This window comes from Mobula hypostoma, chromosome 14 (assembly GCF_963921235.1).
Source record: "Mobula hypostoma chromosome 14, sMobHyp1.1, whole genome shotgun sequence".
In the NCBI taxonomy this organism is placed as follows: Eukaryota; Metazoa; Chordata; class Chondrichthyes; order Myliobatiformes; family Myliobatidae; genus Mobula; species Mobula hypostoma.
The window spans coordinates 79,457,652-79,483,921 of record NC_086110.1 but is presented as its reverse complement, the minus strand read 5'-3'; the positions used below and the strand labels follow the sequence as shown (position 1 = coordinate 79,483,921).

The following is a 26,270-nucleotide window of genomic DNA, read 5'->3' as shown; positions in this document are numbered from 1 at the left end:
TGAGGACCTCATTGAAACCTACCAAATGTTGAAAGGACTAGATAAGGTGGACGCGGAGATATGTTTCCTATGGTAGGGGTATCCATATCTAGAGGAAGCAGCCTCAAAATTGAGGGGTGGCCTTTTAGGACAGAGGTAAGGAGGAATTTTTTTTTAAGCAAGAGTAGTGTATCTGTGGAATGATCTGCCACAGATGGCGGTGGAGGCCAAGTCCATGGGTATATTTAGCAGAAGTTGATAAGTTTCCTGATTGATCAGGGCATCGAAGGATATGGCAAGAAGACAGGTGTATGGGGTTGAGTGGGATCTTTGATGAGCTATGATGGAATGGCACAGCAGACTCAATGGGCTGAATGGCCTAATTCTACTCCTATGTCTTATGGTCTTACCACTAGGGTCTTTCACAGTGAAGACTGATGCAAAATACTTTAGTTTATCCGCTACTTCATTCTCCCTCAATACTACTTCTCCAGCATCGTTTCCAGTGATCTGATATCAACTCTCACCTCTCTTTTACACTTCATGTGTCCGAAGAAACTTTTGGTATCCTGTTTATGTTACTGGCTAGCTTACTTCTATATTCCATCTTTACCTTAATGACTTTTTAGTTGCCTTCTGTTGTTAAATGCTTCTGAAACCCCTAACACAGAACATAGAACATAGAATGGTACAGCACAGTACAGGCCCTTCAGCCCGCAATGTTGTGCCAACCCTCAAACCCTGCCTCCCATATAAGCCCCCACCTTAGATTCCTCCATATACCTGTCTAGTATTCTCTTAAACTTCACCAGTGTATCTGCCTCCACCACTGACTCAGGCAGTACATTCCATGCACCAACCACTGTCTGAGTAAAAAAAAAACCTTCCTCTAATATCCCCCTTGAACTTCCCACCTCTTACCTTAAAGCCATGTCCTCTTGTATTGAGCAGTGGTGCCCTGGGGAAGAGGCGCTGGCTATCCACTCTATCTATTCCTCTTATTATCTTGTACACGTCTATCATGTCTCCTCTCATCCTCCTTCTCTCCAAAGAGTAAAGCCCTAGCTCCCTTAATCTGTGATCATAATGCATACTCTCTAAACCAGGCAGCATCCCTTACTCACTCTTCTTTCAGTTAGTCCTGATGAAGGGTCTCGGCCTGAAACGTCGACTGCACCTCTTCCTATAGATGCTGCCTGGCCTGCTGCGTTCACCAGCAACTTTGATGTGTGGAGCATCCTGGTCAATCTCCTCTGTACCCTTTCCAATGCTTCCACATCCTTCCTATAGTGAGCTGACCAGAACTGGACACAGTACTCCAAGTGTGGCCTAACCAGAGTTTTAGAGAGCTGCATCATTACATCGCGACTCTTAAAGTCTATCCCTCGACTTATGAAAGCTAACACCCCATAAGCTTTCTTAACTACCCTATCCACCTGTGAGGCAACTTTCAGGGATCTGTGGACATGTACCCCGAGATCCCTCTGCTCCTCCACACTACCAAGTATCCTGTCATTTACTTTGTACTCTGCCTTGGAGTTTGTCCTTCCACAGTGTACCACCTCACACTTCTCCGGGTTGAACTCCATTTGCCACTTCTCAGCCCAATTCTGCATCCTATCAATGTCTCTCCGCAATCTTTGACAATCCTCTACACTATCTACAACACCACCAACCTTTGTGTCGTCTGCAAACTTGCCAACCCACCCTCCTACCCCCACATCCAGGTCGTTAATAAAAATCACGAAAAGTAGAGGTTCCAGAACAGATCCTTGTGGGACACCACTAGTCACAATCCTCCAATCTGAATGTACCCCCTCCACCACGACCCTCTGCCTTCTGCGGGCAAGCCAATTCTGAATCCACCTGGCCAAACTTCCCTGGATCCCATGCCTTCTAACTTTCTGAATAAGCCTACCGTGTGGAACCTTGTCAAATGCCTTACTAAAATCCATATAGATCATATCCACTGCTCTACCCTCATCTATATGCCTGGTCACCTCCACAAGGAACTCTATCAGGCTTGTTAGACACGATCTGCCCTTCACAAAGCCACGCTGACTGTCCCTGATCAGACCATGATTCTCTAAATGCCCATAGATCCCATCTCTTAATAATCCTTTCCAACAGCTTTCCCACCACAGACGTAAGGCTCACTGGCCTATAATTACCCGGACTATCCCTACTACATTTTTTGAACAAGGGGACAACATTCACCTCCCTCCAATCCTCCGGTACCATTCCCATGGACAATTAACTTCTCCCTAATTTTTTCCTTTATTATATGCCCACTCTTCGGCTTTTCTGTTGGCTTCAACTTCTCTTATTGGCCACAGTTGTGTCATTACAAGATCACAAGACAAAGGAGCAGAAGTAAGCCATCTGGCCCATCGAGTCTGCTCCGCAGCTCCCCCATGAGCTAAACTATTCCCCCATCTAGTTCCAATTTCCATTTTTTTCCCCATATCCCTTGATACCCTGACTAATTAGATACCTGTCAATCTCCTCCTTAAACACCCTCAATGATCGGGCCTCCACAGCTGTATGTGGCAACAAATTCCACAAATGCACGACCCTCTGGCTAAAAAAATTTCTCCTCATCTCTGTTTTAACTGGGTACCCTCTAATTTTAAGACTATGGCCTCTTCTCCTGGACTCACCCACCAAGGGAAACAACCTTTCCACATCTACTCTGTCCAACCCTTTCAACATTCGAAATGCTTCTATGAGATCCCCTCTCATTCTTCTATACTCTAATGAATACAATCCAAGAGCCGACAAACATTCCTCATATGTTGGCCCCTGCATTCCAGGAATCACCCTCGTAAATCTTCTTTGAACTCTCTCCAACATCAGTACATCCTTTCTAAGATAGGGGGCCCAAAACTGCATACAGTATTCCAAATGAGGTCTCACTAATGCCCCATAGAGCCTCATCAACACCTCCTTACTCTTATACACTATTCCTCTTGAAATGAATGCCAACATAGCATTTGCTTTCCTTACCGCCAATCCAACTTGGTGGCTAACCTTTAGGGTATCCTGCACGAGGACCCCCACGTCCCTTTGCATTTCCGATTTTTGAATTTCCTCTCCATCTAAATAATAATCTGCCCCATTATTTCTTCTTCCGAAATGTACAACCGTACATTTGTCAACATTGTATCTCATTTGCCATTTCTTTGCCCATTCTCCTAAACTGACTAAGTCTCTCTGCAACCTTTCCGTTTCTTCCAACATTTCCTGCTCCTCCACCTATCTTGGTGTTATCCGCAAACTTAGCCACAAAACCATTTAATCCATAATCCAAATCATCGATATACATCGTAAAAAGAAGCGGCTCCAACACCGACCGCTGCGGAACACCACTAGCAATCGGCAACCAATCAGAATAGGATCCCTTTATTCCCACCCTTTGCTTTCTGCCTATCAGCCAATGCTCCACCCATTTCAATATCTTTCCTGTAATTCCATGGGCTCTCATCTTATTAAGCAGCCTCATATGCAGCACCTTATCGAAGGCCTTTTGAAAATCCAAATACACAACATCCACAACCTCTCCCTTGTCATCTTTCCTTTAGAATACTTCTTCCTCTTTGGGATGTATATATCTTGTGCCTTCCAGAAATTCCAGCCATTGATGCTCTCCCATCATCCCTGCCAGTATTCTTTTCCAATTAATTCTGGCCAAATTGAACCTGTATCCACCAGTTCTACTGGCACCTTGTTCAACACTCTCACCACCCTATGTGAAGAAGATCCCCTCATGTTTTCTTAAACCGTGACCTCTAATTGTAGTCTCGCCCAACCTCAGAGGCAAAAGCCTGCTTGCATTTATACTAACTATAACCCTCTTAATTTTGTATACTTCTATCAAATCTCCCCTCATTTTCCTTGCGTCTAATACCCTACCTTCATCTATCCCCTAAGTTACCTCTTTGAAAAACACCAAAAGATTCATCAGACATGACCTCCCACACACAAAACCAGGCTGCCTATCTTGATCAGGCCGTGACTATCCAAGAGATGGTAGATCTTGTCCCTTGGAACTCCTTCCTACAATTGACGTTAGCCACACCTGCCAGTAGTTCCTCGGCCTGTCCTTGCTACCCTTCTTGAACAATGGAACATTAGACACCCTCCAATGGCTAATGCTGAGGCAAGTGCTTCTGTGATTTCTTCATAAAGTCCTGGGTGCATCTGGTCATGCCCTGGGGATTTGCCCACCTAAGGCACTTCAAGGCTGCAAATACCTCCTTCATAATATGCCTAAGAACATAAGAAATAGGAGGAGGAGTAGGCTATCTGGCCCGTCAAGCCTGCTCCACCATTGAACAAGATCATGGCTGATCTGGAGATGGACTCATCTCCACCTACCTGCCTTTTCCCCATAACCCTTAATTCCCCCACTATGCAAAAATCTATCCAACCCTGTCTTAAATATATTACTGAGGTAGCTTCTTTGGGCAGAGAATTCCACAGATTCACCACTCTCTGGGAAAAGCAGTTCCTCCTCATCTCCATCCTAAATCTACTCCCTTGAATCTTGAGGCTATATCCCCTAGTGCTAAGCTTACCTATCAGTGGAAACTTTCCTGCCTCTATCCTATCTATCACTTTCATAATTTTATATGTTTATATGCATGCGATCAAAAACCTCACAACTATTACCCTCTTTTCCATGGCTTCCATGATAATTTCCGTAGGAAACACCATGGAGGAAATATAACATAGAGCATTTCAGCACAGGAACGGGCCCCTTGGCTCGATGAATGTGAAGGAAATGAAATGAGATGAACATTGTGTAGGCAGAAGGGTTCGGTTTAGTTGACCATTTGATTACTATTTAATTGTCCGGCACAGGTGTGCCTGACATCAGCTGTAGCCTGCTTCGGTGCTGTACTGTTTGAATACACCACAGAAATTCTGCCCCATCCAAGCCCTTTGCAATCTGTGTCAAGATCCAAGATTGGTCAGTGATATTTCCAGTACACACGTACAAAGGAAAACAAAACAATTGTTATTCTGGATCTGATGCAGCATAAAATAAAACCCAATAAGATAAAGAACACAACAACAAAAATACATATCAAATATAAGTACATAAGATACCTTATATACATAGATTGATTTTATGTCCATAACTGATGCTAGGTACAGAACTGTTTGTACATACAGTGACTCTGACAGGAAATGAAGTAGTGGTGGTGGAAGGTGGGCATAATATCTTGATACATCTGCTCAAGTTCCCTCTGAGTACAGTGGAGTCTATATTACCAAGCTGACCATTGTTCTTATCTCTCAAGAATATCTCCTCTGAGCTCTGTTGTAATATCCTCTCTCATCAAGGCATACTTTTAAGATTTAACAGAGTAGAGAGAACGAGTGGGTCTGCAGAGAGCAGTTTGCAATGAGATACGACGCCCTGGCGCCATCTTGCAACCAAGATGCATCATCTCTAGCTACAGCCTCTAGTATGTCGAGTTCTTATAACAAAACCCTTTCATCAGTACAAACAGCTGCACCTTTTTGATGATCCAGATTTCTCTCGAACTGAAGCTTTCCAGGAACAATCTCAAACAGCTTGACAGTGCCATCATCACAGCCAACCTGTGGGTAATAGACAGACGGAGAAAATTAACTGAGCTGCAAATTCACACAAAAAACACAGGGAAAAAATACAACCACCTTGTAAATGTAATCCTTCAGCCTAGAAACATTGAGCTAGTATAGAATAAAGGAAATTACACTGATAATCACATACCTTGGAGTTAGTTTAAGTACCTTCTCTTTTCATCAAGCAGCCACTGAGCAAGGGCAAAACAAGCTAGTTATAAACACATGCAAGATCACAGGGCAGCGACAGCACTGGTTTAAGTAGGTAGTCTAAACTTTGTTGGGGGGAGCATGATTTGTCCTTTTCACATAAAAGAAACAAACATATTATTGGATGTTCTAACACACTCCCAGCAAAATGATGATATTTCAATCTGCAGACACTGATATAACTTCACGTCTGTCTGTACTAACCGCTAGGTGAGTCTCCTCACTGTTACAGCTCATACACCAAAGGGGACCTCCAAAAGCATCCAATGTGTATTTGGGGCGGAGCCTCTGCAGGTCAAACTCGATGATTTCTCCACTCAATCCCACACTCAGGAGTCGATCCTGGCCAATCCAGCTGATTGCCTCAATCAACCTCCTGTTATCTCCAGGAATCACCTGCAAAGAAATCAGTTAATAATGAGCTTTAGTTGGCTGATAATAACAATGGAATAATCTAGATTCAGCAACAGTGATACAGATAATTGACTACAAGTAGTAGAAACCCAGAGTGAGACATGGCACACCAGGGGTAATCAGTTGTAAGCAACACACTATTGGTCAGTAGTAAGCTCTAAGTAATACGTGGTCAGTCAATAATGAATTGAATAACCCAGGTAAATACAGGCAATTCCCATACTACGGCAGCTCGGGGTTGGAAATTTGTCCTTACAGAATTCTTAAGACACCAAAAGAGATCAGTGATGTGGAATAAAAATTCATCTTAAGAAATTAGTGTGAGGTAAATAAACAAGGAGTTGGACTGCGGCCGATCAGTAAGTGGGAGCACGAGGAGAAGCAGTGATTTAATTTAGGTACGCCGTTGAAGTTAAACAAGGCAGCACTTCCATGATTTGGATGATGGAATTAATGGCTTTGATGCAAAGTTTGCAGAAAATATTAAGATAGGTGAAGGGGCAGGTAGTTTTGAGGAAGGAAAGAAACTTCAGAAGGACTTAAGACATTAGCAGAATGGGCAAAGAAGTGGCTGATGGAATACAGTGTTGGGAAGTGTATGGTCATGAGAAGAAATGAAAGGGTTGACTATTTTCTTAATGGAGAGAAAATTAAAAAAAAACTGAGGCACAAAGGAACTTGGGAGGCCTTGTGAAAGATTCCCTGAAGTCTCATTTGCAGGTAGCGAGGAAGGCAAATATTAGCATTTGTTTCAAGAGAACTACAATATATAAGCAAGGATGTAATGTTGAGAATTTATAAAGCATTAGAGAGGCCTCACTTGGAGTATTGTGAGCAGTTTTTGGGCCCCATATCTTAGAATGGATGTGCTGAAACTGGAGAAAGTTCAAAGAAGGTTTGAATGGCTTGTCATGTAAGAGTTGATGGCTCTGGGCCTGCATTCAATGGAATTCAGAAGAATCAAGGGGGACCACATTGAAAACCTATTGAATGGTGAAAGACCTTGATAAGAGTGGATGTGGAGAGGATGTTTCCTCTGGTGGGAAAGTCTAAGACTAGGAGACATAGCCTCAGGGGCATCCTTGTAGAACAGAGATAGGCAGTAATTTCTTTACTCTGAGAGGGGTGAATCTGTGGAATTTGTTGCTACAGGCAGCTGTGGAAGCCAAGTCTGTATGTATATCTAAGGCAGAGGTTGACAGATTCTTGATTGGTCAGGACAGGAAGAAGTTACAGGGAAAAGGCAGGAAAAATGGACCAGCCATGATAAAATGGCAGAGCAGACTCTGGGCCAAAGGGCCTAACTCTGCTCCTATTCTTATGGTCAAATTCCAAAGTCAAAGGAATAGAGATGAGATTCTGTGGACGCGATAGGGACACGCTGTTGGTATGTTGCCTCCCAGGTGACAGGGTCTGGGATGTCTTGCATCAGGTCCATGGCATTCTAAAGGGTGAGGGTGAGCAGGCGGAAGTCTTGGTACTGGAGTCACTGACATAGGGAGGAAATGTGAGGAGGTCCTGAAGAGGGAATTTAGGTAGCTAGGTAGAAAGCTGAAAAGCAGGACCTCCAGGGCAGTAATCTCTGGATTGCTGCCAGTGCCACGTGCCAATGAGAGCAGGAAGAGGCTGATTCTGCAGATAAATGTGTGGCTGAGGAACTGGTATGGGGGAAATGCTTCAAATTTCTAGATCATTGGGATCTTTTCTGGAGAAGGTACAACCTGAACAAAAGAAAGGTGTTACACCTGAAACCAAGGGGGACCAATATCCTCGCAGGCAGATTTGGTAGAGCTGTTCAGGAAGGTTTAAACTAATTTGGCAGCGGGACAGGAATCGGGAGCAATAAGGCTGAGGATGGGGTAGGATTTTACAAATAGATGCAGTATGTAGTGATACTGCAAGCAAGGAGAGACAATGATAGGGCAAAATTGCAGTGAATGGAATGAGTTTCAATGTAAAAGGGGGCAAAACTGAAAAGGGTGATGAATACCATGACAGAGGAGCAGAATTAGGTCGTTTGGCCCATTGAGTCTGTTCCGCCATTAAATCATGGCTGATCCTTTTTCCCCTCCTCAGTCCCACTCCCTAGCCTTTGCCCAGTAACCTTTGACGCCATGCCCAATCAAGAACCGATCAAGCTCTGCCCAATGACATAGCCTCCACAGCCTCCTGTGGTACAAATTCCACAAATTCACCTCCATTTGACTAAAGAAATTTTGCCACATTTGTTTTAAATAGACATCCCTTTATCCTGAGGCTGTGTCTCCTTGTCCTAGATTCCCCTCCCCCCCTACAGGGAACATCCTTTCCACATCTACTCTGTCTAGGCCTTTCAACATTCAAAAAGTTTCAATGGGATCCACCTCTCATCCTTCTAAATTCCAGGGTGTACAGACCCAGAGCTATCAAACATTTCTCATATGATAACCTTTTAATTCCCGGAATCATTCTTGTGAACCTCCTCTGAACCCTCTCCAATGCCAGCACATCTCTCCTTTGATGAGGAGCCCAAAACTGTTCACAATACTCATGGTGAGGCCTCACCAGTGCCTTATAAAGCCTCAGCATCACATCCCTGCTCTTACATTCCAGACCTCTTGAAATGAATGCTAACACGGCATTTGCCTTCCTCACCACCTGCAAGTTAATTTTTAGGGTGTTCTGCACAAGGACTCCCAAATCCCTTTGCATCTCAGAGCTTTGGATTTTCTCCCCATTTAGAAAATAGTCTGCATATTTATTCCTACTACCAAAGTGCATGACCATGCATTTTCCAGCATTGAATTTCATTTGCCACTCTCTTGCCCATTCTCCTAATCTGTCTAGGTCCTTCTGCAGCCTTCCTGTTTCCTCAACACTACCTGCCCCTCCACCAATCTTCATATCATCTGCAAACTTGGCATGAAAGCCATCTATTCCATCATCTAAATCATCGGTATACAGCATATAAAGCAGTCCCAACACTGACCCTTGCAAACACCACTAGACACAGGCAGGCAAACAGAAAAGGATCCTTTTATTCCCACTCGCTGCCTCCTACCAATCAGCCAATGCTCTAACCATCCCAGTAACTTTCCTGTAATACCATGGGCTCTTAACTTGGTAAGCAGCCTCATGTGTGGCATCTCGTCAAAGACCTTCTGAAAGTCCAAATATCCAACATCCACTGCATCCCCTTTACTGTATCTACCCTAATTGTAATCTCCTCAAAGAACTTCAACAGGCAATTCGTTGGGGAAGACTCTCCCTGAAGGAGACCACGCTGACTTTGTCAGATCTTGTACTCTGTCACCATAACCTCATCCTTAACAGCTGACTCCAACATCTTGACATCCACTGAGGTCAGACTAACTAGTCTATAATTTCCTTTCTACTGCCTTCCTCCTTTCTTAAAGAGTGGAGTGACATTTGCAATTGTCCAGTCCTCTGCGACCATGCCAAAGTCCAATGATTTTTGAAATATCATTACTAATGCCTCCAGAATCTCTACTGCTACTTCTTTCAGAACCCTAGGATGCAGTTCATCTGGTCCGGCTTTTTTAATTGCCTTCTGTCGATTTTGTAAGCTTTATGCGTTACTCTGCTATGTTTTTTTTTTCTAATAAGATCCTCAATCACGACTCTAAGGTTCCCTGGACTTGCCTCCCTTACAGGAACTCAGCTCAGACGATTTCACTTTTAAGAGGCTCCCACGTGTCGTCTGTAATCTATCTGCAAGTAAAATGACCACCACCCGCCCCGCCCCACACCCAGTCAAACCTGAGACAGGTTTATGCACTTCGATGAGATAAATGATGGTTCTTCTAAACTCCAGAGCAACCTCAGTCGACTACAACCTCGGGAGTCTCGCCGTGTTCAACATTCGTAGCGGGGGTCAGACAGGGAGAGTAGAGAGGCCTGTAACCGGGTAAGCCGCCCCTTCCCACCGGCCTCCAGCCGGTTCTGGACCGGTGGCAAGATGCTCGGATCCCCAGAACCGGCGTCCCCCGACCGGCTACCCCGGCCCCGGACCGATGACGAGCCCGCGCACCCCGGCCCCGGGACTTCACCTTCTCCTGAATGAAGTTACTAGCGAAGTTGAAGATCTCAAGCGAGCCATCGGCACGGGCGAGGGCGAGGCGCTGGGTGGCGTGGTTGTAAGCCAGGCTGCGGACGGCGGGCGGCAGCAGGTCGAAGAACCGGACGCGGTGAACGCGAAACTCGCCCATGCCGGACGCCACACGATCTTCGCGCACTGACCCTTCACCCGGAAACTGACGCCATTCGGCTCGCGAGGACAGGACGTGACGAACGGCGGGAAACAAGCGGCGTCGGGAAGATGGTTCAAATCCCCGTGGTGCTGCAAAGGTGGGGAAGAGACGCGAGGGGTGCTGCTTAAACCTGAAAGGACCGGAATAGGTGGTGAAATGTTCATTTGGATGCAAGATTTTTTAAGTGATAGGAAGATACAAGTTAGGGTAGGGACAACATTCTCTAAGGAATAGGAGATAGAGAATGGGCTCCGCAGGGAAGTGCGTATAGCCATTCCTTTTTAATATTATGATCAATGATGTTTTAACTGTTGGCTCTGACATTTCCAAATCGCTATATGCCAATGATGCAGTGTGGAAGATAAGGAGGAATATAAACTATATAGTTAGGAAAAAACAAGCAGCCGTAGATGAAGTAGAGGAATGGGGATGTAGATGGGGGGGATTAAATTTTCTGCTGCAAAGTTATTTGTTTTTCTAAAAAGAACATCACATCCACTATTGATCTCAAGTTATATGGTAAATTTCTTAAACAAGAGCTAGTGATGAAGTTTCTATGTATATGGATGGACACAAGGGAAGTGGGGAGAAAAAGCCACTTAATGGTCTCAGGTGCTTAGTTGGGTGTGAATAGGAGGTCACTTAAACAAATGTATATTGCATTAATCAGAAACAACAGGAATTCTGCAGATGCTGGAAATTCAAGCAACACACATCAAAGTTGCTGGTGAACGCAACAGGCCAAGCAGCATCTATAGGAAGAGGCGCAGTCGACGTTTCAGGCCGAGACCCTTCGTCAGGACTAACTGAAGGAAGAGTGAGTAAGGGATTTGAAAGCTGGAGGGGGAGGGGGAGATGCAAAATGATAGGAGAAGACAGGAGGGGGAGGGATAGAGCCGAGAGCTGGACAGGTGATAGGCAAAAGGGGATACGAGAGGATCATGGGACAGGAGGTCCGGGACGAAAGACGGGGGGGGGTGACCCAGAGGATGGGCAAGAGGTATATTCAGAGGGACAGAGGGAGAAAAAGGAGAGTGAGAGAAAGAATGTGTGCATAAAAATGAGTAACAGATGGGGTACGAGGGGGAGGTGGGGCCTAGCGGAAGTTAGAGAAGTCAATGTTCATGCCATCAGGTTGGAGGCTACCCAGACGGAATATAAGGTGTTGTTCCTCCAACCTGAGTGTGGCTTCATCTTTACAGTAGAGGAGGCCGTGGATAGACATGTCAGAATGGGAATGGGATGTGGAATTAAAATGTGTGGCCACTGGGAGATCCTGTGTGGCCTTTTATATATTGGTGAGACCCGACGCAGACTGGGAGACCGCTTTGCTGAACATCTACGCTCTGTCCGCCAGAGAAAGCAGGATCTCCCAGTGGCCACACATTTTAATTCCACATCCCATTCCCATTCTGACATGTCTATCCACGGCCTCCTCTACTGTAAAGATGAAGCCACACTCAGGTTGGAGGAACAACACCTTATATTCCGTCTGGGTAGCCTCCAACCTGATGGCATGAACATTGACTTCTCTAACTTCCGCTAGGCCCCACCTCTCCCTCGTACCCCATCTGTTACTCATTTTTATGCACACATTCTTTCTCTCACTCTCCTTTTTCTCCCTCTGTCCCTCTGAATATACCTCTTGCCCATCCTCTGGGTCACCCCCCCCCCCGTCTTTCGTCCCGGACCTCCTGTCCCATGATCCTCTCGTATCCCCTTTTGCCTATCACCTGTCCAGCTCTCGGCTCTATCCCTCCCCCTCCTGTCATCTCCTATCATTTTGCATCTCCCCCTCCCCCTCCAGCTTTCAAATCCCTTACTCACTCTTCCTTCAGTTAGTCCTGACGAAGGGTCTCGGCCTGAAACGTCGACTGCGCCTCTTCCTATAGATGCTGCTTGGCCTGTTGCGTTCACCAGCAACTTTGATGTGTGTTGCTTGCATTAATCAGATCTGTCTTTGATTATGGATGTGTTGCTGATGGGCCAGTGTCTTCAGCAATCTTAAAGCTACTAGATAAAGTTCAACCTCAAACAATGAGATTATGTTATGGTGCTATTAAATCATCCCCAAGTTTGGCATTACGGTTAGGAATGGGTGAAGTACTGTACCCTTACGTCTATGCAGGTTACAGTGAGCAGTGGTATACGGGTTAATATAAGAGGACAATGAAGTTGGTCATCCAATATTGACAACATTATTACAGTGTTGGGAGCACCATATTCAGAAGGTTTTCAGTTTTGGGTGGATGAGAAATGAATGGGGCACCAAATCTTGGGATAGTTAATGTGGATTATGTGTATTAATGTGGATATTAATTTTCTGGAGTTTTCCTTTTCTGTCACTCCATGTTTTGATTTTCAGTTGCCTGTGGTTGATTTAAACCTTCAAGAAAAGATCAAGATGAGGTGTGATTGTATGTCATTGGCACAGGAAGTTCAGCAATATACATAAGGCAGACATTATGATTTCTGACATATCTCGACAGAGAGTTCCAAAGATCCAGTGACAGATTGTTCAGATGTTTCTGTTGATGTGACTATTAAGAAAATATTATCAAAGAATCAGTATTCACATCTGAGATGGTTGCTGTCATTTTAGGCTTGGACTGGGTTGAAGAAGTAGGCCCTCAGAGGTACTTCTGTGCCCTGATTTATTCTCGGTTTTGACATAGAACCAGAGAAACTACAGCACAGAAACAGGCCCTTTGCCCCTTCTTGGCTGTGCCGAACCATTTTCTGCCTAGTCCCACTGACCTGCACACGGACCATATACCTCCATACACCTCCCATCCATGTATCTGTCCAATTTATTCTTAAATGTTAAAAAAGAACCCGCATTTACCACCTCGTCTGACAGCTCATTCCATACGCCCACCACTCTCTGTGTGAAGAAGCCCCCCCCAATATTCCCTTTAAACTTTTCCCCCCTCACCCTTAACCCATGTCCTCTGGTTTTTTTCTCCCCTTGCCTCAGTGCAAAAAGCCTGCTTGCATTCACTCTATCTATACTCATCATAATTTTATATACCTCTATCAAATCTCCCCTCATTCTTCTACGCTCCAGGGAATAAAGTCCTAACCTATTCAAACTTTCTCTGTAACTGAGTTTCTCAAGTCCTGGCAACATCCTTGTAAACCTTCTCTGCACTCTTTCAACCTTATTAATATCCTTCCTGTAATTTGGTGACCAAAACTGAACACAATACTCCAGATTCGGCCTCACCAACGCCTTATACAACCTCATCATAACATTCCAGCTCTTATACTCAATACTTCGATTAATAAGGTCAATGTACCAAAAGCTGTCTTTACAACCCTATCTACCTGTGACAACACTTTTAGGGAATTTTGTATCTGTATTCCCAGATCCCTCTGGTCCACTGCACTCCTCAGTGCCTTACCATTAACCCTGTATGTTCTACCTTGGTTTGTCCTTCCAACGTGCAATACCTCACACTTGTCAGTATTAAACTCCATCTGCCATTTTTCAGCCCATTTTTCCAGCTGGTCCAAGTCCCTCTGCAGGCTCTGAAAACCTTCCTCTCTGTCTACTACACCTCCAATCTTTGTATCATCAGCAAACTTGCTGATCCAATTTACCACATTATCATCCAGATCATTGATATAGATGACAAATAACAATGGACCCAGCACTGATCCCTGTGGCACACCACTAGTCACAGGCCTCCACTCAGAGAAGCAATTCGCTACCACCACTCTCTGGCTTCTTCCATCGAGCCAATGTCTAATCCAATTTACCACCACTCCATGTATACCTAGCGACTGAATTTTCCTAACTAACCTCCCATGCGGGACCTTGTCAAAGGCCTTACTGAAGTCCATGTAGACAATATCCACTGCCTTCCCTTCATCCACTTTCCTGGTAACCTCCTCGAAAAACTCCAACAGATTGGTCAAACATGACCTACCACGCACAAAGTCATGTTGACTCTCCCTAATAAGCCCCTGTCTATCCAAATGCTTGTAGATTCTGTCTCTTAGTACTCCCTCCAATAACTTACCTACTACTGACGTTAAACTCACCGGCCTATAATTTCCCGGATTACTTTTCGATCCTTTTTTAAACAACGGAACAACATGAGCCACTCTCTAATCCTCCGGCACTTCACCCGTAGACAGCGACATTTTAAATATTTTTGCCAGGGCCCCCGCAATTTCAACACTAGTCTCCTTCAAGGTCCGAGGGAACACTCTGTCAGGTCCCGGGAATTTATCCACTTTAATTTTCCTCAAGACAGCAAGCACCTCCTCCTTTTCAATCGGTACAGTTTCCATGGTCTCACTACTTGATTCTCTCAATTCCATAGATTTCATGCCAGCTTCCTTAGTAAATACAGATGCAAAAAACCTATTTAAGATCTCCCCCATTTCCTTTGGTTCCGCACAAAGCTGACCACTCTGATCTTCAAGAGGACCAATTTTATCCCTTACAATCCTTTTGCTCTTAATATACTTGTAAAAGCTCTTTGGATTATCCTTCACTTTGACTGCCAAGGCAACCTCATGTCTTTTAGCCCTCCTGATTTCTTTCTTAAGTATTTTCTTGCACTTTTTATACTCCTCAAGCACCTGATTTACCCCCTGTTTCCTATACATTTCATACAACTCCCTCTTCTTCTTTATCAGAGTTGCAATATCCCTTGAGAACCAAGGTTCCTTATTCCTATTCAATTTGCCTTTAATCCTGACAGGAACATACAAACTCTGCACTCTCAAAATTTCCTCTTTGAAGGCTTCCCACCTACCAATCACGTCTTTGCCAGAGATTTAAAAAGATTTTTTCAAACTGTAGGCCATGCCTTCTTCTAGAGATTGGACAATATCTGTGAAGGCTGCAGGGTCTGGGCTTGTGTATCCATTTCTTATGGATCCCTGCCCATGTTGGGTTGAAGGAAACAAGATGGCAGTCCTATCCAAGCAATGACTAAAATTAAGGATGTAAAGATATTGGTGCCTTTGCATAAGGGGAAGGTGAAAATCGTAATTAAAAAGTCTGTTGAATCATTGTGGCAACAAAGTTGAGACAAAGAAAAGAAAGGACGGCACTTACTTTAAAGGATAGTTGCAACAACTGGTAAGTGGGTATAACAGGAGAGAAGAAATAGTACTTGCACCTTTACATATGGGACATACTAGGTTGAATAATTCAGATCTAATATGCATGATATGGGCTTTTATAAGCAGTTCCTGTGAGTTGCAAAGGAAACTCCGATTTACTAAGTTGGGGTATTTGGGACAGACAGTTTAACATTGGTAATTTGTTAGGATATCGCTGCCAATGTAATTTCTTTAAGTTCACATTTGACTTTCTAAACAGTGTTAGACTTTTTGATGTGTTAACAGTGTTAGTCTGTGTTTTTTATGGGCAGGGTGATTGAAGGGGGTGTACTTACTATCTCGTTGCTCCACACTGCAGCTCAGTAGCTGGCAGTAATGCACATACCATACGTTTGCCAACTGCCATTGAACATTACTAAAAGAAGGTGGGAGAGTGGCAATGTAAGAAGAAGGGGAGGGGGTGTGAGTTGAAGGGTGGGGAGGGACGAATTAGGGAGAGCAGGTTGCTTGCAGTTTTCTCTCTCTCCCTCTCCAATTCCTTTGACCCTCCTTCCCTACTTGCCATGGGCAGATCAAAGGTTTAATCCCTCTTCGGCTTTTCTCACTGCCAGATGTAGCTCGAAGCCTGAGTGGGTTTTGATGGAGCTGCAGGGTGAGATCGAAGCACGGCATGAAACTGGCCTGGCTGGGAGCCTGATGGGAGATCTGCACTACAGCTGTAAGGTAAAGATTTTGTGTCCCCAGCATTGTCCCTCTGCCACCATCCTAAACCCTAGACATCCACTCGTTTTGCATAGGGTTAAGAGGTCAACTTCCAGTCCTCATGGATTCCTCTTGAGGTTTCTCACTCTTGACTGTTGGTCTGTAAAATTCTGTCTTTCTGCCAAGTTAGAACTTTCAAAGTCTGATATTATCTGGAAAAATTCAGTCCCTGGAGAGTAATGCGATGAAACTCATCAGCTTGTGGATGTTTTTGTTCCAGTTTAGACATAAGACATAGGAGCAGGATTAGGCTCTTTCTGCTCCACCATTCAATCATGACTAATCCTTTTCTCCCCTCAGCCCCACTCCCCAGCCTTCTTCCCATAACCTTTGATGCAGTGGCCAATCAAGAATCTATCAATCTCCGCCGTAAAAACACCCAACGACCTGGCCTCCACAGTTACCTGTGGTAACAAATTCCACAAATTCACCACCCTCTGGCTAAAGAAATTACTCCACATCTCTGTTTTAAATGGACACCCCTCTATCCTGAGGCTGTGCCCTCTTGTGCTAGACTCCCCTACCATGGGAAACATCGTTTCTACAGCTACTCTGTCAAGGCTTTTCAACACTCGAAAGGTTTCAGTGAGATTCCCCCTTCCTTCTAAATTCCAGCGAGTACAGGCCCAGAGCCATCAAAGGTTACTCATGATAACCTTTTCATTCCCGGAACCATCCTTGTGAACCTCCTCTGAACCCTCTCCAATGCCAGCACATCTTTTCTTAGATGAGGAGCCCAAAACTGTTCACAATACTCGAGGTGAGAGCTCACCAGTGCTTTATAAAGCCTCAGCATCACATCCCTGCTCTTGTGTTCCAGACCTCTTGAAATGAATGCTCACATTGCATTTCCTTCCTCACCACCGACTCGACCTGCAAGTTAGCTTCAGAGTGTCCTGTACAAGAACTCACCAGTCCCTTTGTATCTCAGGTTTCTGAGTTTTCTCCCCCTTTAGAAAATAGTCTGCACATTTATTTCTTCTACCAACGTGCATGACCATGCATTTTCCAACATTGTATTTCATTTGCCACATTCTTGTTCATTCTCCCAACTTATCTAAGTCCTTCTGCAGCCTACCTGTTTCCTCAAAGCTACCTGCCCATATACCAATCTTCATATCATCTGAAAACTTGGTAACAAAGCTATCTATTCCATCATCTAAATCATTGATATACAGCATAAAAAGAAGCAGTCCCAACACCGACCCCTGTGAAACACCACTGGTTGCTGGTAGCCAACCAGAAAAATATCTTTTATTCCCACACGCTTCCTCCTACAAATCAACCAAAGCCTTAACCATGCTAGTAACTTCCCTGTAATACCATGGGCTCTTAATGAAGTAAGCAGCCTCATGTGTGGCACCTTGTCAAAGACCTTCTGAAAATCCGAATATACAACATGCACTGCATTCCCTTTATCTATCCTACTTGTAATCTCCTCAAAGAATTTCAACAGGCAATTTGTTGGGCAAGATTTTCCCTTAAGGAAACAATGCCAGACCTTGTCCTATCCTGTCCTGTGTCACCAAGTCCTCCATAACCTCATCCTTAACAATTGACTCCAACATCTTCCCAACCACTGAGGTCACACTAACTAGTCTATAATTTCCTTTATGCTGCCTCCCTCCTTTCTTAAAGAGTGGAGTGACATTGCAATGTTCCTGTCATCCGGAGCTATGCCAGAGTCCAATGATTCTTGAAAGATCATTACTAGTGCCTCCACAATCTTTACCACGACCTCTTTCAGACCTTTACGGAGCGATTCATCTGGTCTGGGTGACCTATGTAGGTCTTCCAGCTCTTTGAGCACCTTCTCCCTTGCAACAGTAACTGCACTCGTTTCTCTTCCCTCACACCCTTCAACACCTGTCACGCTGCTAGTGTCTCCCACAGTGAAGACCGTTTGTTTTCTAAAAATCTGGCTGAGTTATTTCCATAAGTGCTGTTTGACCTGATGGGTATTTCCAGCATTATCTATTGGTATTTTAGCACAGAAACCAGCCCTACAATCTACCATCTCCATGCTGAACATTAAGTTCACATCCGCAATAATTCCATTTACCAGTGACTGGTTCATTACCTTTTATGGCTGGCAATTTCAGTGCTTGTCTAGATACTTGAATATTGTGAGAATACCCTCCTCCACTAGCTATTCAGACAGTGCATTGCAGATTCCAACCACCTTCTAAAAACTGCCCCATTCCCTCTTCTATGAGGATGTTTCCTACTATCTATCTTGTTTATACCCCTAGTAAATTTGAACATCTGTATCAAGTTTCCTGTCGGCCTCCTCTGCTCCAAGGGAAATAAATGCAGCTGAATTGAAGTAACCCCTCATATTGAAAACTCCATTCCAGACAACCTTCAGGTGAATCAGCATGGCATCCTCTCCAATGCAATCATGTCCTCAAACAAAACTATATACAGTATTCCAGCAACAGTCTATCTCACGATTTATAAAGTTGTAACATGTCCTTCATACTCTTATAATCTAGGCCTGAAATAATGCCTTCTTCACCACCCTATCTACAGGTCCATAATTATATCTAATTGCTGCAACATCATGATTCATTGCCCTTGGTCTTAATATTCATTGAACTGTAATAAACATATCTCAATCCATCTTTCACTTTGTTTATATCACCAAGCTCCTGCCTCTCTTTCCTTGCAGTATTGCTGCTCATGGCATTGTTTCAATTCTTCCATTTGAGGGAGGAAAGATTTGCAGTTGTTTCCAGTTGAAACCCTGCCTTGGATCTATCATGAACGTGAAAAAGAAACACAGATGGCAGTTTGCCTCTCAGGTGCCAGGGTCTGCGATGTTTTTGAACGTGTCCACAATATCCTGAAAAGGGAGGGTGAGCATACAAAAGTCGTGGTACATATTGGTACCAATGACAGGTAGAAAAAGGAGGAGGTCCTGAAAACAGATTGCAGGGAGTTAGGAGGGAAGCTGAGGAGCAGGACCTCAAAGGTAGTAATCTTGGGATTGCTGCCTGTGCCACGCGACAGTGAAGATAGGAGTAGAATGAGGTGGCAGATAAATGTGTGGCTGAAAAATTGGAGCGGGGGCAGGGATTCAGATTTCTGGATAATTGGGACCTCCTCTGGGGCAGGTAACCTGTACAAAAGGAACGGGTTGCACTTGAATCCAAGGGGAACCAATATTCCTGCAGGCAGGATTACTAGAGCTGTTGAGAGTGGTTTAAACTAATATGGCAGGGGGGTGGGAACCAAGATGATAGAGCTGAGGGTGAGCCAGCAGGTTTACAAGTAGATGATGGGTGTAACATAAAGGTAAGAAGGATGAGCCAATGATTGGGTACAACTGCAGACAAGCAAAGAGTTAAATTGTACCACAGAAGCAAAATTCAAAAGGGTGAAGAATGCAGGACTGAAGGTGCTGTATTTAAATGTGCGTAGCATTCAGAATAAAGGCCATAGTTTGGAGCTTAATATCAAAGGATATACTTTGTATCAAACGGACAGGCAAGAAGGCATAGGTAGTGCTGTGGCTCTTTTGGTAAGAGATGGAATTACATGTTTAGAAAGAGGTGACATAGCGTCAGAGAATGTTAAATCTTTGTGGGCGGAGATGAGAAGCTGCAAGGGTGAAAAAAACATTGGAATCGTACGTTGGCCTCAATAGTAGCCGAGATGTGGAGCTGAGATTGCAAAGGGAGCAGGGAAGAGCATCTAATAAGGGTAATGTCACAATTATAATGGGGGACTTCAATATGCAAGGACATTGGGTAAATCAGGTTGGTGTTGGATCACAAGAGAGGGAATTTGTTGAATGCCTACGAGATAGCTGTTTAGAACAGCTTGTGCTTGAGCCTACTCAGGGAAAGGCTATCTTAGATTGGGAGTAATAACCCAGGTCTTATTAGGGAGCTTAACCCAAAGGAACCCCGAGAGGCCAGTGATCATAATATGATTGAATTCATACTGCAACTTGACAGAGAGAAGCATAAGTCACATGTATCAGTATCACAATGGAATAAAGGGAATTACAGAGGCATGAGAGAGGAGCTTGCCCAGGTGGATTGGAGGAGGATACTGCCAAGGATGGCAACATAGCAGACGTGGCTGAGGTTTCTGGGAATAGTTCACAAGGCGCAGGATAGATATGTCCCACAGAAGAAGTTGTTCTCAAATGGCGGGGCTAGGCAATCTAGCTGACAACAGAAGTTAAGGACTGCATAAAAGCCAAGGAAAGGGCATATAAGGTAACAAAAGTGAGTGAGAAGTTCGATGATTGGGCAACTTTTAAAATCCAACAAAAGGCAACTTAAAAAAAAAGCAATGAGGAGGGAAAGATGAAATATGAGGGCAAATAGCCAATAATATAAAACAGGATATTCAAAGTGTTTTCAGTTGTATAAAGAGTAAAAGGGAGGTGAGAGATGATATTGAACCACTGGAAAATGGTGCTGGTGAGGTAGTAATGGGGGACAAAGAAATGGCAGATGAACTTAATGAGTACTTTGCATCAGTCTTCACTGTGGAAGACACTAGCAGTGTGCCAGAGGTCCATGAGTGTCAGGGACCAGGAGTGAGTGCCATTGCTATTACAAAGGAAAAATGCTAGGGAAGCTCAAATGTCTGAAGGTGGTTAAGTCACCTGGACTATATCCCAGAGTCCTGAAAGAGGTTGCTGAAGAGATAATGGATGCATTGGTCATGATCTTTCAAAAATCACTTGATTCTGGCATGGTCCCAGAGGACTAAAAGATTGCACTGTCACTCCATTCTTTAAGAAGAGGAAGGCAAAAGAAGGGAAATTATAGGCCAGTTAGCCTAACCTCAGTGGTTGAGAAAATGTTGGAGTCTATTATTAAGGATGAGGTTGCAGAGTACTTAGAGACGAATGATAAAGTAAGTCAAAGTCAGCATGGTTTCTATAAAGGGAAATCTTGCCTGACAAACATCTGTTAGAGTTGTTCGAGGAAGTGACAAGGAGGGTGGACAAAGGAGAGGCAGCAGCTAACTTGGATTTTCAAAAGGCATTGATGAGGATGTCTAGTCTAGTGGTATTTAGACCATAAGACACAGTAGCATAACTGGTCCATTCAGCCCATCAAGTCTCCTCTGCCATGGCTGATCCTGGATCCCACTCCATCCCATACACCTGCCTTCTCAATATAACCTGACCAATCAGGAAACTATCAGTTTTTGCTTTAAATCAGGGGTAGGCGACCTTAAGCACAAATGATTTTCTAGCATGCGTTATTCATTAATTTGAGGCAAAACATAACTAGATGTATTTAAATAGATAATTCCCATATTTTAAGTTTTTACGGCGGGGGTCTCCAACCTTTTTTGCACCGCAGAGCGGCTTAATATTGACAATATTCTTGCGGGCCGGTGGGGGGGGTGGGGGGGGGTAAGGGGGCGGTGTTCAAGTAGGGTTAAATTCACCTCAACATGTCTTTTACAATTAGGGTTACCAACTTTCTCGCTCCCAAATAAGGGACAAAAGCAGCAGTCAAATCATGATGAAGGGTCCTGGCCCAAAATGTCGACTGTACTTCTTCCTATAGATGCTGCCTGGCCTGCTGCGTTCACCAGCATCTTTTGTGTGTGTTGACGGGACACTTGTGTTTACCCCGAGAAAGACTACATGACCATGAAGCCTTGCGTGGGCACCTGTGTGCGCATGCACGTACGTGCTGATCTTTTCCCCCCACAAATCGGTTTTGGCTTAATCTTCCCGACTACGCTGTACATACATTATTTCTACTTTATATAGGGTGTGTATTTATCATATCATTCCTGCTTTTACTATATGTTAGTGTTATTTTCAGTTTTATGTGTTATTTGGTATGATTTGGTAGGTTATTTTTTGGGTCTGGGAACACTCAAAAATTTTTCCCATATAAATTAATGGTAATTGCTTCTTCGCTTTATGCCATTTCGGCACGAAAGGTTTCATAGGAATGCTCTACCTTAGCGGGGGAAATATGGGACAAGGGCGGTCCCGTATGGGACAAACTAATTTAGCCCAATATACGGGTTGTCCTAGCAAATACGGGACAGTTGGCATTCCTATGTTCAAGTTTAACAGTATGTGACAGGGAAGGAGGAAAGGTGCAGCTCATATTGTTACCTCGCGGCCCGCTTTCACATGCTTTGCAGTCCGGTGGTTGGGGACCACTGTTTTACAGCAGTTATCTGGCTCATCATCCGCTCACTAATACAGGACCCGGCCCACAGAGGCAAAAAGGTTGCCGACCCCTGCTTTAAATAAACCCATGGTCTTGGCCTCCACAGCTATCTGTAATAGAGGATTCCACAGATTCACCATTCTGGCTAAAAAATTCCTCCTTATCTCTGTTCTAAAGAGTCGCCCCTCAATTTTGAGACTGTGCCCTCTAGTTCTGGACACCCCCACCATAGGAAACATCCTCTCCACATCCACTCTATCTAGTCCTTTCAACATTCAGTGGGTTTCAATGAGATCCCCGCACATTCTTCTAAATTCCAATGACTACAGGCCCAAAGCTGCCAAAAACTTTGTTAACCCCTTCATTCCCAGTATTGTCCTTGTGAACCTCCTCTGGACTCTCCAATGACAGCACACCCTTTCATAGATGTCGGGCCCAAAACAGTTGACTATACTCGAGTGCAGCCTGACTAGTGTCTTATAAAGCCTCAGCATTATCCTTGTTTTTATATTCTATTCCCCTTGAAGTGAATGCCAACATTGAATTTGCCTTCTTTACCACAGAATCAACCTGTGAATTAACCTTCTGGGAGTATTGCACAAGGACTCCTAAGTCCCTTTGTACCTCTGATGTTTGAATTTTCTCCCTATTTAGATAATAGTCTGCACTATTGTTCCTTTTACCAACATTTCCCAACACTGTATTCCATCTGCCACTTTTTTGCTCATTCTTCCATTTGTCTAAGTCCTGCTGCAATCGCATTGCTTCCTCAGCACTACCTACCCCTCCACCTATCTTCGTATCATCTGTAAACTTTGCCACTACGCCATCAATTCCATTATTTAAATCACTGACAAACAAATGTGAAAAGTAGCAATCCCAATACTGATCCCTGAGGAATACCACTAGTCACTGGTAGCCAACTAGAAAAGAACCCTTTTATTCCCACTTGCTGCGTCCTGCCTATCAGCCATATCTCTATCCATGCCAGTATCTTTTCTGTAATGCCATGGGATTTTATCTTGTTAAGCAGCTTCATATTTATAGCCCTGTCGTCCGTCCCTCCTGATTGGTTAATCCTCATCCAATCAGGCTTCTGCTGCCCCGCCTTGTTTACAATTGAATTCCACTTCTTACTTAGAGGGACGCCTTCATCTTTGTTAAAATTCTTTTCCTCTTTTTATTTCAATGGCTTCCTTTACCAGGCGGTCCCAAAAGCCATTGGCATAGCACAGTAGTTTTATACCGTCCAATCATCGATGGCCATTGTGAATGCAATATTCTGCTACCGCCGATTTCTTTGAATGACCCAAATGGATCCACTTCTGAGCTCCTTGATGCAGGTTTCCACAGTGTCTGGCCAATATACGCTGCTCTGCATTCACAGGGAATCAAGTAAATGCCAACCGTCCTAAGTCCCAGGTCATCTTTGACCCGCCTAAACCGTGATTTGAGCTTCCCTCCAACTTGCTACCTCGCTAAACATTTAACGACCATGAGCTACCTCCCTTCGGTGACTGTGAGCACCACATCACAAGTTTGACCAACTTCGTAAAAACAATAACCAACATCCAGCTAACCCTGCAGGACTTAATGGTCAGTTTCGACATTGTGTCCCTAATCATGAGAGTTCCCTTTAAGGACCGCTTGATCTTTTTAAGCACGCCGTTATTTCAACATACTTCCTCTATAAGGGGAACTAGTATGAACAAACGGACAGTGTCCATGGGATCGCCCTTGTCACCAGCTATTGCTAATTTCTACATGGAGGACTTTGAGGAGAGGGCTCTGAGTTTATCGCCCCAAATACTTCTCTAGATAAGTCAATAACACCTTCATAGTGTGGCCTCATGGACTCCAACCATTCAAACTGTTCCACAACCATCTGAACAGCAGATCAAAATATTCAATTTACGATGGAGATGGAGAAGAATGGTTGTCTCCCATTCTAATATGACGGAAACTGGATGGTAGCCTCGGACATGGCGTCTATCGGAAATCCACTCACACAGACTTGTACCTCAACAATAATGGCCACCATCACACCTTCCAACATAGAGAGTCCCGGACTCGGAGAGTTTCCCTGAAGAAATAAGGTGATTATGCACAATGTTCCTACAGAACGGCTACAAGGTGAAGGAAATCAATCAGGCCTTTAAAAGGATTGATGGAAAAACCAGGAAACCTAACAACGAGGAGGAACCCATCACTACCACCTGTCGTCCCTATATTTCCACAATTTTTGGAAGGATTGCCAACATCCTGAGGAAATACCAGATTAATACCCTCTACACACCTGTACAGAAGCTCATATCATAGCTTATGCTGGGACTCTGGACAGCTGGTGTTTACTGGATTCCCTGTGAATGCTGAGCAGTACATATCGGCCAGACAGGATGCATGGTGGAAACCTGCTTTAAGGAGCATAGGAGGTGCATCTGTTTAGGTTACCCAGAGAAATCAGTAGCAGAGCATTGCATTCACAATGGCCAAGGTGGGGCTGTGGAAACCTGATTGGTTAGTCCTCATCCAATCAGGAGGATAGGCGACGGGTATAAATACCACTGGACTAGAAATGCCCAGGCATCATCCCTGATGAAGGTGGCAGAGTTTGTCATCGAATCATCAGTTAAAATCAATACCTGTACCTGCTGGAAGCCTGAGAAGAGATTATTCATCAATCAAAGTGGTCAAACAGGATCAATGTAAAACAAACGTGTGCCAAAGGAACCCATTTCAATACTGTTTGATTCTACATTCAAAATGAAAAAGCAGTACATCGGTATGTTCAGTCTGGACCCTTCCTCCTCATTCACCTCAGTCATACTTCATAATCAGATATTCTGTTGTGTATGCATGTTCATAAAAAATACTCCATGAATACGCTGTACCTCTGGATGTATCAGCCAAGCCTTGCCCATGTCCAGGGAACCATCTTGTGGTTGTTTTTGCCCTTGCACTTACTAAAATCTCTGCTCAATGTCACTTGTTGGTAAGGTTGAATTGTCTTGCCATTTTCTAGATAGTCATCTCTTTTAATTCACACTTTGCTCACCTCCAGGGAGTGCCGATTCTGATCATTGGCCACCATATCCTGTATGGTAAGGTCAGTCACCTGGAGAGGCCATTTGCAGTACTCCTGAAACAGACTGTGAGAAGAACAGGTGCTGAAAGCCCAGTGGAAGCTCACAGTCTTGCTGAAAGAGATAGTGAAGAGCACACTTCCACCTGCTACACAGTGACTGCACTAATCAAGAAAAAGATCATCTTCAAAACCCGTCCAAAGCCAATCATTACCAACGTGCCCAAAAAGCTGTAGTGGCATTGAACCAGGCCTGTACAACAGGGGCAGTAGACTCTTCCAAAGCTTTGGGTCAAGACAAGGTGGTGTGGGTACCTGGACGGTAGATGTTAAGCAACACTGTGTGTCATACTGCTTGCTTCAATTCTTGTGCAATGCCTGAGTTTGTTTCCTCTGTTTGTTTACACCTTGAGGAGAAGAATAGATCCTTTGAATTCTGAACTGTGTTTAAAGTAGATGTTATTACATGCTACTATTTTTTGTCATTTATAACAAAAGACTCTGTAATTTGTCACTCTCGGTTTTTGCCAACAATATTCACTGGGGAAATTGAACTGTTACAGGGAGAAATCAACTTGGGAATGATTTATACAATATAATATCCTTATTATTGTCAGTGTGATTCCCAGTATGCTCAATCACTGTGAAAGACACAAGTAGTATGCCAGAAATGCAAGACTGTCAGGGGGCAGAAATGAGTGTAATTGC

The 26,270-nt window shown here is 44.1% G+C and overlaps 2 protein-coding genes across 2 annotated transcripts in view; one reads left to right on the top strand and one right to left on the bottom strand.

Moving 5' to 3' along the window:
- The window catches only part of utp4 (UTP4 small subunit processome component), a 100,853-nt gene extending 90,382 nt beyond the window's left edge, over positions 1-10,471 (bottom strand). The window contains exons 1-3 of the mRNA XM_063067294.1: positions 10,269-10,471; positions 6,010-6,201; positions 5,505-5,589 (exon numbers count right to left, since the gene is read on the bottom strand). Of these exons, the coding sequence (XP_062923364.1) occupies positions 5,505-5,589; positions 6,010-6,201; positions 10,269-10,427 (436 nt within the window). The 5' untranslated portion in view covers positions 10,428-10,471. The remainder of the gene's footprint in view (positions 1-5,504; positions 5,590-6,009; positions 6,202-10,268) is intronic.
- A 37-nt stretch (positions 10,472-10,508) lies between these two features.
- chtf8 (CTF8, chromosome transmission fidelity factor 8 homolog (S. cerevisiae)) lies at positions 10,509-26,059 on the top strand. The gene is made up of 3 exons (XM_063067534.1): positions 10,509-10,566; positions 16,163-16,274; positions 25,542-26,059. Exons 1-3 carry the CDS (start codon positions 10,538-10,540, stop codon positions 25,797-25,799), a joined length of 399 nt encoding a protein of 132 aa, XP_062923604.1. The 5' UTR covers positions 10,509-10,537; the 3' UTR covers positions 25,800-26,059.
- The last annotated feature ends 211 nt before the right edge of the window (positions 26,060-26,270 follow it).

Coding starts and splice junctions, on each gene's coding strand:
- chtf8 (XM_063067534.1), top strand. CDS start 10,538: ATGGTTCAAATCCCCGTGGTGCTGCAAAG. Junction 10,567..16,162: donor ATCCCCGTGGTGCTGCAAAG/GTGGGGAAGAGA, acceptor TCTCACTGCCAG/ATGTAGCTCGAAGCCTGAGT. Junction 16,275..25,541: donor ATCTGCACTACAGCTGTAAG/GTAAAGATTTTG, acceptor GCTCACCTCCAG/GGAGTGCCGATTCTGATCAT.